The following is a 14,063-nucleotide window of genomic DNA, read 5'->3' as shown; positions in this document are numbered from 1 at the left end:
GTAGAAGATGTGTCCTGTGGAATCGGGGGATTAGATTGCTACCTCAACCGGCAGATTAGATTCATAGAGGTAGGGTGAGAGACCACAAAATCTCCCGTCAAAACACTCAGACCCTCCCCTCTTCTCTTGGACAGTACAGTAGAAAAGACTGTATTGGTTTGTCAGTGGACAGGTAGAATTCCCTACTGTATTTTAAGGGTGACGCACTACTGAACTATATGAAAACATTTACTAATATTCTAATCCTTTCCCACTAATACATCTTCTTGTGTCTCTTCTCCGTGGCCCTGAAGGCGGATGCCTAGTTTGCTGGAGTACCTGAGCTACAACTGTAACTTCATGGGCATCCTGGCGGGCCCCACCTGCTCTTACAACGACTACAAGGCCTTCATCGAGGGCACGGGCTACCAGCCACGCCACCAGGAGAACGCTAACGGCAAGGAGAACGGGAAGTACAAGCAGAGCGAACCCTCGCCCAAGGTACAACACTATTTACTACCTGAATAGACATTCTTCTTTATTCTCAAAGCCTCAAAGAGAGCACTTGATTAAAAGGTTATGGTATTTTTAAACCATGCAATTCTCTTGTAAATATTAGCAGAGCTGTTTTAAGAGGGTGCATGGTAATTATAATTAATTTGGTTCCCTTGAGAGAGACCGAAACTGAAACATTGTTGAGAGTTCAATGATGCACATGTCTAAACCTCAAGGTTATTTGTGTTTTCTTACCGCGTTGTGCATTAATAATTAAATTACACTCAAAGATTTGAGTGTGGTTGTCTCAGAAGAGAACGGAACAGAGGTTGCTAAATATAAAACATGAGAGAATGCTCAAGGACTTGAGTTAACCTCGAGTCAACTCAGCAGAGCTTTTGAACTACACGTATCGCGGCTCCTCGTGTGGTTACTGTTGTTTTATGAATAATAGTCTGGTATTAATGGGTTGCTTCTTCTTATCCCACTCTCCTCTCTTCACCCAGAATGACGTCATCTCCAAGTTGTGCACATGTGCCGTCTCGCTGGCCATCTATCTGTCGCTGTGCAAGCTGCTCCCGGTGGAGCACGCCATCGATGATGACTTTGTCAACTCCACACCCTTCCATCTTCAGGTCATCTACCTTTACTTGGCCATGCTGGCTCTGAGGCCAAAGTACTACTTTGTCTGGACACTTGGTGAGTTAGTGATCAGTGTAATTTCACCTTCACACATAGCTCTGTCTGTCTTCTTCTGTCAACAATGACCTACGGCTGAACACCCATTCTCTTGGAGAGTCCAAAAGCTTGAGTCTCATTGGGGAGTGAGTGAATTTGAAGCTGGACTCATTTGAGTGGTATGAGCTCACTGAGCTGTTCTGCGTTCAGAGATTCTGGTTATTTTTATAGCAGTCTGTATAGTATGTTGAGATGCAGTCTGAAAAAACTCTTACTTAATAGCGTTTCTTGGCGTAACAGTGCCATCCAGTGGTGAATTGAAAACTGCAGCTCTTTATTCTCATCAATGACAAATACATGTGATGCTGCATCTCCATCTGTTCCTGTCACTGCTTTATGGGCTAATGTATTCTAAGGATGCAGAGCTTGTCATCCTTCATTGTTGCTGTTCAAATACTCAAACGTGTGTACCTTTCTCTTGCAGCTGATGCTATCAACAACGCTGCCGGATTTGGCTTCAATGGATACAAAAAAGATGGCTCCCCACGGTGGGACCTGATATCAAATCTCAGAATTTTGGATATTGAGGTTAGCCTCTTTTTTGTGAAACCTATTTAATCCAGATAAAAGCACTTTTCAACTTAAGCCTAAATGTATTTTGTTCTGGGTCCAATTTCAGTTTGCTACCAGCTTCAAGAGTTTCCTAGACAACTGGAATATCCAGACAGCTCTTTGGCTCAAAAGGTAAAAACATTCAGGTTGTAAAGCTGTACTTTGCTTAGTTTGTGCTGGAGCAAGCCCTGGCTGTAGAGGGCTGCTGAAATATTCGCATAAATGTTCGATGCATTTCTCAAGTCTAGCTTTTTATTGTAATGGTTGGTTCGATTGCAAAAATACCACATAGAGCCTGTTTTACCTGGTATTAACATGCGCCTCGTGATCCGATCACAAGTGGACAGCTCGAAGTCTGTCAGTTGACACCTTGTATTAGAATGCGGTTTGACTTGTGTCTCCAGTGGCCACTTGTGGTCGGATCTCACTTCCCTGTTCTATACGCAACTAAACTCGTACATCTTTGACACAAATGGATACAAAAGAAAGATCTGGACGTTTAAAATTTGCAGAATTTAGAGGAAGGCCCAAATAAATAAGAATTTGTCATAGACGGCATTTCATAAAGTTTAGAAAGTTCATGTTAACAACTGACAGTTTACTGTATTTTGCGATTTTTTTCAGGGACTCTCCGGATGTTGCTGTTACTGGCACACTAATGCAATAAGTTACAACAGACATTGTGCTCACAAGCATCTGGCGCTAACCATGGCGGGTTAAGAGAGCCCACACATGTAATTTGCATTAGAGGGAACCACATGTAAATCAGACGGCGCATATTTTTTCCTGTAGGCAGTCCTTCAGTGTAGCCCAGGACACCCTAACAACCGCCACATCCTGCATGGATGACGTCCTACAAAAGATATTTGATCAAATGCTTCACAGACAGCCTTGACGAGCGGGATGATCGATCAGTGCATCTTGGTGATCGTGTGCACTTGTATTTAGAGTTATGAACTTGTGCTGGGATCACCTAAAACACATTTTAATGCTAGGTATAAATGGGCTCATAATAATTTTTGCAATTTCTTCATCAGAGATGCACACAAATCACGTTATTCTGTTTTAATAAGATAAACAAACATTCTCTTATATTCAGTCCTGAATGTGATAAGTCTGGAATAAAATCCTTCATTTGTTTCTGACTGTGCCGTGTCGTTCTTCTCCACAGGGTGTGTTACGAGCGCTGTGCCATCAACCCCACTGCTGCCACCTTCCTGCTGTCGGCCATGTGGCACGGGGTGTACCCCGGCTACTACCTGACCTTCCTCACTGGCATCGCCATGACCATGGCTGCACGGGCAGTAAGTGCACACACAGTTTTCTGTCTGTACAGCAGCTTTTGTTGGAGCTTTCCTATTCAGATCGAGTCAAATAGATAAAAATCACAATTCTAGAGTGGCAAATTATTCTCTTGCAGCCTAGGAAACATAACACAGAGTCAATCCAGTGGACTTGACGTAAATTTTGGCAGAAAATTAGATTTATTTGTTTTTCATCATCCTGCAAGAGTCTTAGAGCTCTTTAGATTTACCACTGCTACTTAGCAGACCCACAAACACACAACCAAATCCCTTCACGGAGAGTGAGGGGATAATGATAAAGTAGTATACCACTTATAGCTCATGTTTCAGTGTGAGGCCATTACCACTAATCTCTGCTAAACCAGACCTCTTCACTCTAGACTTAGGAAGGCGAGAGACAAGAGGATGTTTATGTGGAGACAGTGGAGTGATGGCACAGGCAGAAACTCGCACTGTAATTCCGGATAATCTACTGGGAACGCCTGCACAGTAAATTTGTTGTGCAGGTGAGTTCCTCCGGGGACTTTGTTCTTCTTTATCTGAGGGAGGGCAAGGAGGCCGCTGACCCAGTTACACCATAAAACTACTGGCCACTGCCACACGGACATGTTCAGAGATAGATGTCTCCGAAGAGTTATGAGATGGAAAAAGACTGTGAGAGGGAGAGGGGAAAAATAGAGAAGGATGAGCAGAGGAAGGCAGTTAAGCCTGCTGCCATGAAATATTTCTGGAACTAGGTCAATTTTTTCAATTCAAGTCGGGTTTACTGTACGGTAGAATGAGTGGAGGGCCAATTAAAGTTTTCAGATTCATTCACTTGAATTTTTTTTTCTTCTCTCCCAGGTAAGACACAACATCAGACCGTACTTCCTGGTCTCCGACTCGTACAAGAACGTCTATGATGTCGTCACGTGGGCATCGACTCAGATCGCCATTAGCTACACAGTGGCGCCATTTGTCCTACTTGCCGTGGGACCCTCGCTCAAATTCTACAGGTATGTGTTTGACTGAACTGTGATATTACTTTGAGCTGTGTTGTCATCACAGTGGAGCCTATTAAAATATCAGTATTTCAAGAGAGAGCACCACAGCTTCTGCTTTTCTGCGACCAGTGGAGTGAGTTTTCTGCACTGCTGTCGTGTTGAAAGATCGCTATATCAAGCATGTAAATGAAGTGGCCCGAGTGTAGAAATTAACACTTTTTCATTAGGCTGGTTCCCTCTTGTCAGGCTGTAACAGTTAACGAGGCAGCTTAATGAGCGGAGGATAGGGAGGATTGATGAGGAGCAAATAAAATGAGCGGCCTTAACGCCGCTCGGCCGCTGCCGTGAAATAAAGGCCCAACAATGGTCAGTGTCATTCGGCCGTTAAATCAGCACGTGGCTGCTAAACGGCTGATATAAAACGGACTCGTTAAAGCAGCTGGGGTGTGGGAGGAGGAGGAGGAGGAGGCACAGCTGAAAATATACATATCTGTGGATATTGTTTAGGTCAACTGCATAATGAACATAACTGAATAGTGTGATATGGTACATTTCTCTCCATATTTAGGTTAGTTTGACACAGAGCTGCCTCGCCTCTTTCCTGTGTTTCTGTGTCTGCATGAATTAGCTATTTCAGATGATTTTAGCAATTTTTTAAACTACACTTATCGCCCCACCTTCCCCAAAGCTATTATCCATGCAATTGTTTTTCACAGAGTAACAAGACTAAGAGTCTTCGGCTACTCTAGCGACTCTGTGAGCTGTATTTTGGCACAGCACTCATGCTAACAAAATTGCACAACGGCCTCACAACATGCTGATATTTAGCAGTTATAATGTTAACCTTGATCACCATCATATCTTAGTTTGTTAGCGTGTTAATTTGTAAAAGTACAAATAAAAAACAAAAATTTCATCCTCATGGTGGCCAGGAGGAGACGTCAAGGGATCATGAATGTCTATTTTCATTTTTGTCAATGTCATTAAATGTTTTGGTTTTTTTCTCAGTAAACTGGTTTTGGTCTATATAACTGATTTCTTCATTAACAACAGCTGTAAGGAGGGGTGAATTTTTATATAACTCACATGTTTCAATTATATTAATTCTTAAAGTTGTGTATAATTAAGGGTGTAGGTGCTTTGGGTGACAGCTAGCCCCTAGCTGTCTGGCTTATTGTCAATAACCAGGCTTCATTCGGCCCGCTTCAGCTCCACCCATGTGCCATTTCTTTGCCCAAGTTTGGATTGGCCAACAGTTAAGCTGCAGTCACACATATGCAAAATTAACATTCCCCTTTGGTTCACTCCCATTATATAAACGTGAAGGGGTGAAAACAACATTTGCATCTGGTTGCAAGTAAATCTGCATCTCTGCTTTGCATGGAGTTCAACTTTGACGGGAGAAATTGCAGCCACAACCAACAGCAAAGATTTACATGTGCTAGACCCCACAAACAGACTACAAACCAGCACACCTTGCGCCGCTCTTCCTGCACAGCTCACCTTCAGCCCGGTCAGGTGATTTTAATTCACCTGTATTTGGGTATGCCTGACCGCAGCCTTAGGTAGAGTCGGGGACTGCCAAGAAGGCAACGGCCGCAGTCGGCACACTGAGCGCCACAGTGGCTTTTCATAAACCTATGGGTGACATCATAGAGACTATGTCCTTGTCTTAGATAGTCAATGCTAATAGCCTTTTGATGTCTCTGCAGGTCCTGGTACTTCTGCTTACACCTCCTGTGTCTCCTGGTGGTACTGGTCCTACCCGTCAAATCGAGACGCAGGCAGGCCAAAGAGCAGCAGGACGGCCCACAGAAGGACGGCCTACAGGACAACCAGACAGACCACAACAGCACAGACAACAACTGCAACCAGAAAGACAAAGCCACATGAGGCTCGGAACGGCGACGCAGCAGAAACACTTGAGACGAACTAGAAACCACTGAGAGCTGGAGTGTGGCGGGTCCGTTTACCTGATGAAGAACCAAATATCGGACGCTCTGAAAATCCTAACAGACAGAAAACACGAGTCAACGCTCTGTCAAAACTTCCAGTAGCAAGGATGACAGCAATCACACTTCTAACACGGATACGAGACCTGGATGTAACAATGGCCATGGTGTAAACTAATGAGTGATAGTGGTTACTTTACATTACATTAGTGGAAACGAAGACTTCCAAGCTGCCTTAAACCCTCTATGTACTCGTCTGGTGAAATAAAAGTTGGATGACACGCTGCAAGAACCATTGTGGTGTCAGGTTACACAAACAAGTGCAGTATGTGGAGGGTTTTTGTCATTGTCTGGATACAAGCCTCTGTTAGGTTGAAATGGAAAAATGTGTTCATGTAAAAGAAACATAACCTTTATCATCAGCTGCCAACTTCAAACAGGCCTTAGGATTCTCAAAACATTGTTTGGTTTCTATGTCTTTTTTAAAATCTTTATCGGAGAAGAATTCACATTGTACGTGTTTTGTATTTAGATGTTTGTGACAACACTATTTGAAATCCATTCTCATGCTTGTGTTTTTTTTTTCTTCCTGGGATGACTTAACTTTGCCTGACATAAGCGAAGCCCAAAGTGGAATTCAGATCTCGTCCGCCTCCAGCAGTGGAAAGTCTAAACGAGGCACTCAAGAGTTACTAAATGCATTTTTGTTTCTTTTTATATTTTTCATATCTGCTGCTTTTTCTTTGGACAAACATGACTCATCAGATAAATGTGTGTTGCAAAGGGAGTTTTTTATTTTACCCTGGCGTGATTTTTAGTTTTTTTTTTTCTTAGGGATTTCTAAGATGGGGTTGGGGAGTGTGACTTTTTTTTTTTTGCTCTTTCTTCACGTGTCCATTTTTTTCACACAACAGGTTTCCTCTGCGTTCAAATGTCTGGCCGCAGTCATATAAGTATCCAAAACTATTTGAAACTAAATAAATATTAAATATAATAACCCAATAAAACTAAACTTGTACAATTGGAGAAACGCAGTACATTGTTAACGTCACTGTTGAACACTTTTTAATGAATTGTCTTAAATTCTACACACATAAGAGAAATCTAATCAGATTACCACATTCACCGAAGACTTATTTAATTTACAAAGTTTTAATAGCCATACTTATTAGAAGCCAACTGAATGTAAAAGAAAAGTTCCCAATTTGATGCTCATAGCCTTCTTCAGGGCTGCAAATTATCTAAGTGTGCAATTTGCATTTGTCTGTGAGGAAATCTGGCACAGTTATTTATGTACATGACATCATGATATTGTAAAAAATCTCAGACATAGACCAGCTGTTGTGTTGATGGTCTTATTTCATATTGTGTGCACTTATGTTAGAATAGGGGGTGTTTCAGGGTGCATTTACTGTAAGGTGTAAGAGACACTGGATCCCCATGTTGTTTTGGTCCACGGCTCACCTTAAGCCTTTCAAATCAGCCAGTTCACAACACGCAGCAGCTCAAAAGGCCACCCATGTGATTCTTTCCTGTTTCATTAAACATTTTTGTGGATTTAGTCAAGAGGATGTGGAAATCTGTTGCAGAGGAGGCAACCTAAAAGACACATTTTCACAGATCTGTTAGAGCAGGAGACAGTCTGGGGATTTAAAGCCCACAATATCATAAACACTTTGAAGTTGTGCTTGTTTTTTTTTTTCTAAAATACTGTCAATAATTTGATTTGATTTGGTGCATTTGTGTTATGTAAAATAACAAAGCAGCAGAGGTGAGCTTTGACGTATGGACCTCTTTCATTTCTTTTTAAAGATTTTCTAACATTTGCATATTCCTGCCATAACTGTGTGTATGTGTGTGTGTACCAGTATTCATGTGATCCGTACATGTCGATGTGGTCTCATGTGAACTATATTTGTAGCCTGGGCCCTGTGTAGGCGAGAGTGGCCCACTTAAGGGAAAGGGATGTCATTCTACAAAAAACATAGCGATTATTGCACTGCATGGCCACCCAAACCAGCAGAACAATGCAAACTGCTCCATATGTCCAAAGTGCCAAATCAAGAATGGCGCATTTTGTTTTCGTGTGTATGTGAGCATGTGTGCCTGCGTGTGTGTGTTTGCGTGCGTGCGTGTGCATGTGTCGCTGTAGTATGCGTGTGCGTGCGCCTGTGTAACATAATGGTTATTTTTGTGTCAGAAGGAAATTTATTGAAAGATTTGTATAACAGTACATTAAAATTCTGATTTATGTGGCAAAATAAAGAGAAATTATTTTTAAACACTAAGACTGACGTTTGAAAATGTCTTTCTTTGAATAGAGACTATATAATCAAAGAAGATGTGCTTTTTGTTAGCGATGAAAATTAATATTAGCAGTAACACTGATGTTTAAATTCTAGCTTTTATACACACAATGTCCCTGCATTGCTGTGGTGCCACATTATTGCATTATTATGAAGGAGCCTTTTCACAGCAAACAGACACATTTCACTGGCGATGGCTCACTTCCATTAATTTCCCCATTAGTTACGACGGTGAGCCAGTATGCACCATTATAAAGCTCACTTAAACGTCATGCAGGTGTTAATAATTTTGTTAATTACACCTTTGCTTTTCCTGCTATAATGTGAAAATGTCTCCTGTTAGAAATGTTAATTACAATGTTAGTTCGCTGCTGAAATTTGACCGAATTAAGTAGATTTTGGAGGAAAAAGAAATAAAGAGTTCCCTGCAGTGCTGTCTCCATATGATGCTGAAATGTTTTTGTCAACATGACATGTCTGGTCGTGTACCTCCGGACTGAACGTCAGGGCAGCAGGCCTTTTTCACACAGTGGCTTAAGCACAGGTGTAAATGATCAGATGATGATCAGCTGTGTTTGGCTGCTTGGTTTCAGAATGTTTGGAGCCATCGTTAATGATATCAGACACACCTGTGCTTCTCCTGCTATGACAAGTCAAAATGTCAGCTGTAAAATAAAAAAAGGGTGTATGTTGTTCAACTGTTCTTATGATAACAGTTTGTTTTGAGGCTTAACGAGTACTTAGTACTTGTAGGGTGTAACTGTGACATTAGACTTCTCTTCTTGCCTAAAGCAAAGATGTTTGCTTAGTGTCAAACACATTCAGAAATCACCTGTATGAAATATCATAATTCAGACCATTAAGTACACAAGACTTTTATCATAGTATCACCTTATATTGTCTCAGACTGTCCATTATCTGTCCTCATCTATTGTTTAATATCAGTGATGGAATGTAACTAAGTACATCTACTTGCATACTGTACTTAATTACAATTTTGAGGTAGGCCTACTTCACTTGAGTATTTCCATTTTCTGCTACTTTATACTTCCACTCTACTACATTTTGGAGGCAAATACTGTACTTTTTCGCTGAACATCAGATCCAAAAATCAGTCAGTCCCTCGTATACAGTATATAAATACTTGTAAACATACGTAGAACAACACAATGTATATCATCTCCTGTTATTTAATGTCCTGGGAAAGAATTGATAATATTTTATCTCCTTTTAGTTTTATTTTTTGTTTACTTTTGTGTAATATGAATCTGCCAGAAAAATTACACTACAGCTGTCAAATATATGTAGTGGAGTGGAAGTACATCATTTTCCCACTACTACTCAAGGAGTGGTCAGAAGTGTACTTGATTACAATATTTGAGTGATTCAGAAATTTCAGAAGCAGTTGTCTTCTGACAAGTTCAGCTGGAACCTGGCACGTAACGTTTGAATGCTAAAGTGAAAAATAAAAAAATAAAAAAATAAAAAAATAAAAATACAGTAATCCTGTCAGATAAGGTAACCAGACAAGTCAGGCTGAAAGCGGGGGAGGGTGTTGAGGACCCCGGCTGCTCCGCCGCTGGAACTACGGGTAGTCGGAGGTGGAGCTATTGACTTTACTGTAGCAGCCGGGGGAGCAGGTTAACGCAACACTGAAGCCACAGTATGACGTGAAAAAAGTAGCGTCTTCGGTCACGTTCTCCGGACTGGAATCAAGATATAAACAGTTACAGAGCGGCCCAGCCCAGGTAAGAGGACTTCATGATGTTCCCTGTACTTTTACGCCCCCTTTAAAGGTGATAAAAGTAAGTAGGGACCTGTTTGAGAGCTAGCCGCCATGTTAGCCACTGGGAGTTTTCGCTCGCTGGTGTTTTGCTGTCGCTTCCTAGTAACAGTGTTAAACATGGGAGGTCTGCCTTCCTTTGACATCCTTGTTAAAAACCGTTCATTAGAGGGTAAATTATAGCTTCACTTCGTCATGTGACCTGCGTGTCATCCAGATGTGGGCTTTTTCGACCACGCGACACGCAGTGAAAGCGGCTGATGTTCCACAACTGACACTGTGTTTTTTGTTGTGTTTTTAAGTTGCAGATTCAGGAAGGAAACACACTGTTTCTACATCACCACAATGCTGAAACTGTGTCTTAGTTGTCTGTTTCTTTCCAACAGCTGACAGGGATTTGTTCCAAACAGGAGTTTTAATCATTTATATGGTTAACAGAGTAAAATCAGAGTAGAACCGCCTCTAATATTGACCATTGCAGGTTTCCCCCCACTTAAAGTTTCCCAGACAAGTCAGCAAAGCTGTTTTTTGGAGCAGACCCAGTGTGTGAGGGAACTGAACCCTCAGCAGTTTCTTGCCCACATGACAAGCCATGAAGAGCTGACTGGTTAAATTTAGAGATCCTATCCAGTGTTGGCCTCCAAGTTCATGTTTGTGTGTGTTCAGATAACAGCTCAGCTGACATGGGCTTTATCTGAATTTGTGTCTTTACGTAAACACTGAACCATATTTGACCTGAGATCTGGGTGGTTCTGAAAATATAAATGATAATTAGTAATAATTGGCATGCCGTGAAACTAGACAAAACATCATCTGGGATTTTAGAGGCCCTAAATGTTTGTTTTCCTGCTGTAGAGTTATGTGATATATATTTCTATGTTTATTTTTGGAATATTTTGTCAATTCTGGTTTCCTTTTTCGTAATTTCTTTCTGCATGCCCTTTGCTCTTGTTTGTAGGTGTATGCCAAAATCTCTAATTTGTCAATAATTGTAATTTTTATGCAAAAAATGCCACAATCTCACAGGTTGCAGCTTCCCTGAACATTTTTAGATAATTTATTGGATGGCTGGTTGAACAAAACAAGCAACTTGAAGATGTCACCTGAATTTGTGGACGGTTGTAACATATTTGCACTATTTTTTCACATTTTGTAGTCAAACTAAATGGAGCTGCAGCGATTCATCCATGATTTGTTAACTCAAAAAATATCTGGGCACTGTTTTGATAATCAAATAATTAAGAAGTCAAAGTTCTATGATTCCAGCTTCTCAAATGTGAATATTTTCTTGCTTCTTTACTCTTATTTGTTAATATTTCCCTGCCAATCCTGAAGCTTAGGAGATTTCTTATGGCCTATAGAGCTTATATTTAAATAGAACTGCTGCGTTTCAGGATTAATTTACCATTTTGGCTTTAACTGCTGAGCAATTGAGTCATTTAAACACCCTCAACTGACATGAGGGATAATCTGCCAGTGACAGCTCCCATTAAAACCAAATGTTACTTTATTGCATTACTCATAGAACTAAACTGCACAAATGAGGCCAGTATCTTAATTGTCTCTGCCCTTTTATCTGTATCAGTTGGTGCTGAGCCAGTGCTTGTAATGAATGAGAATCCGGTCGCGTGTGTCTATTGTGTTGGGAAGAGATGGGCGTAGGCCAGCCCCCCTCATCTAATATTCAGGCTTGAGTGAAGGGGGGATGCTGAGCGTTTGCCCGGCAGTGCTTGTTGATAGTGTGTGCGAGTGAGCAAAGGATAAAGATTGGTGCTGAATAGCCAAAATAAATACAAGCATCACCCTGCACCTGCACCAAGGTAAGTGGAGTCCTCTGTAGTATTTTCTAGAGACCACATGCCCCTCTTTTAGCAGCTTTAGTCATATGTTTCAGGGGCTTTTAGTGTTTTTATTTATCTGCTGGTTTTCACTGGGTGCGTGTTTTGTTAAAAGAAATGTGTGTGAGCTCCTATCTGATCATTGCTCAACAGTGAAAGAGCTAAATGTTTACTGATTGGTTCTTGTGTGGTGTTATCGTCCACCCATTGTCCTGAGAGAGAAGGAGCTGAGGAGGGTGTGTCAACAGGCGCCTATTGCCTTCACTGTAAACAAAGGATTTTTTTTCAGTTATGTGTGATACTGTCCAATATGGACAGCTGGCAGGAGATACCAGACTTGAGATACAGTGTCAGACTTGTAAGAAGAAAACAAAGACTATACAGTTGTTTATTGATCGGCCTCTCTGAATGATTGAACTGAGTGTTTTTGGGCCTTTGTACTCACAGACCAGCAGGCATGTGACACTTAAGCATTGACTGACCTGAGCCTGAGCTGCTTGTCTCACAGATTATGTTGAAATATTGAGCAGCGTGTTTGCTTGTTCTTATGTGACGCCCATTGCCAAGGCAACCCGCAATCAACGAATGGAGCTCATTAATTCTACGATACTGTGGGCAGGAAGTGAGTCTGACCATGATGGAAGAGCCCAACTTGATGAATCATTAATGAGTTTTTCATCGATTGGATGAATCCCTACCACAGCTACAACAGCCATGTCTGAAGGGGTGAAGTAATACACTTAATATAGGGCTGGGCAATATGGCCTTAAAGTGATCTGACAACATTTTTAGGCTATAACACTACAGGCAATAAATATGTCAATATTTTGAAATCTCCTCATAAATGCTCAGACTGGGCTACATACATTAGTAATGTGGATATAATGACTAAGTGGGTAAGGGCAGAAAATTACATCACTTTACTGTAATGCAGCCTTTAAAACCAGGAAATGACAACACTTATGCCATATCATGATATAGCGATATTCAAAATTTGAGATGATGCATAGTCTCCTGTCAGGATAGCGATATAATATCGATATATTCTCTCTGGGAAGCTTTAACATTTCACAGTATATAATTTTTTTGAGGAGCTCCTGTCAGTGCACAGTAGTTACAGAAGTGTCATTTGTAAGTACTCCTGTTGAGCTCCAGGGCAAAAATTTTTTAAAATTACTCAAATATTAGAGGAACATGCTGGTCTGCTTGTCTGTGTCTGGAATTTAAAATAATTCTTGATAATGGTGGAGCCTAATTATAGATAATCTCCCAAAGTGAGCTGTCTGCATTGATTTGTCAGATGCAGACAATTACCTAACTGAGTCTTACTACTATTACTACTATTGATGCAAAGTTGTTCCAGTGAAATAGTGCACCTATTGTACTTTCAGGCACTTAAAAAAAAACAGCACTTTTCTCCCACAAAGTCAGACTCAAGGCAGTGGAGGAGGGTAGACTTAGGTTGGTCTTGATATAATTAGAGCACACAGTAGAGCGCACCTATTGTCCGAAGGCATCATTACCTCAAAGGATCAAAGTTTGACGACTATTGTTTGTCTTCACTGAAATTTGATGACTTAGTGGACTTTAGTGAGTGGAGCATCGTGGTTTAACTGCCTTCATTATACTGAGCAGACCAATTTAAGTTCATGTTTTCAGCATGAGCAGGCAGACTGAACTAAACTGAACTGAGGGCCTCTGTTACCTCCTGAGTAATGAGCATGGTTCAGTGCATGGTTCAGTTTTAAACATAGTTTTATATTCTGGTTGAAATGCATACATAGCCGTGAATCTTTATTTATGGTGGTCCACTTAATTTGTGATTAAGTTATTGGCCGATATTCACCTCGTTGACCGCTACCGATAGCAGATGTGTGGCATAAGTTTTGTGCGGGCACTTCCAGAAGCCATTGGCCTGTGATATCCCTGCCATCAGTTTGTAAGATTTTGTAAGAACTGAAAAAATTTAAACAATATGTAGGTAGTTGTATCACAGGCTTGAAGTCTGACTTAGGGATGGTATGTCATGATGATTATAGCTGTGGAAAAAAAATGCATGGCCTGTTTTTTGTTTGTATGGCTGAGTTTGTGCGTGTGAGCTGGGCCTGGACAGGACTCGTTTTGTTCCCGAGC

At 41.1% G+C, this 14,063-nt stretch overlaps 2 protein-coding genes across 6 annotated transcripts in view; both read left to right on the top strand.

Annotated features, from left to right (window-relative positions):
• mboat2a (membrane bound O-acyltransferase domain containing 2a) overlaps nucleotides 1–8,293 on the top strand; it is a 43,564-nt gene extending 35,271 nt beyond the window's left edge. Inside the window, exons 7-13 of the mRNA XM_084381837.1 lie at nucleotides 294–480; nucleotides 981–1,173; nucleotides 1,637–1,740; nucleotides 1,832–1,896; nucleotides 2,936–3,068; nucleotides 3,912–4,063; nucleotides 5,764–8,293. Coding sequence (XP_084237963.1) covers nucleotides 294–480; nucleotides 981–1,173; nucleotides 1,637–1,740; nucleotides 1,832–1,896; nucleotides 2,936–3,068; nucleotides 3,912–4,063; nucleotides 5,764–5,944 — 1,015 coding nt within the window. The 3' untranslated portion in view covers nucleotides 5,945–8,293. The remainder of the gene's footprint in view (nucleotides 1–293; nucleotides 481–980; nucleotides 1,174–1,636; nucleotides 1,741–1,831; nucleotides 1,897–2,935; nucleotides 3,069–3,911; nucleotides 4,064–5,763) is intronic.
• Nucleotides 8,294–9,911: 1,618 nt separating this feature from the next.
• Nucleotides 9,912–14,063, top strand: part of kidins220a (kinase D-interacting substrate 220a) — a 46,079-nt gene continuing 41,927 nt past the window's right edge. For all 5 annotated transcript variants that reach the window (XM_084380685.1, XM_084380684.1, XM_084380683.1 and 2 more), the window contains exon 1: nucleotides 9,912–10,057. The gene's annotated coding sequence lies outside the window, so the exon portion shown is untranslated. The remainder of the gene's footprint in view (nucleotides 10,058–14,063) is intronic.

Source organism: Pagrus pagrus (genome assembly GCF_965226575.1).
Source record: "Pagrus pagrus genome assembly, chromosome: 18".
NCBI lineage: Eukaryota > Metazoa > Chordata > Actinopteri > Spariformes > Sparidae > Pagrus > Pagrus pagrus.
The sequence above is the reverse complement of the archived record's forward strand: the minus strand, read 5'-3'. Positions and strand labels throughout refer to the sequence as shown.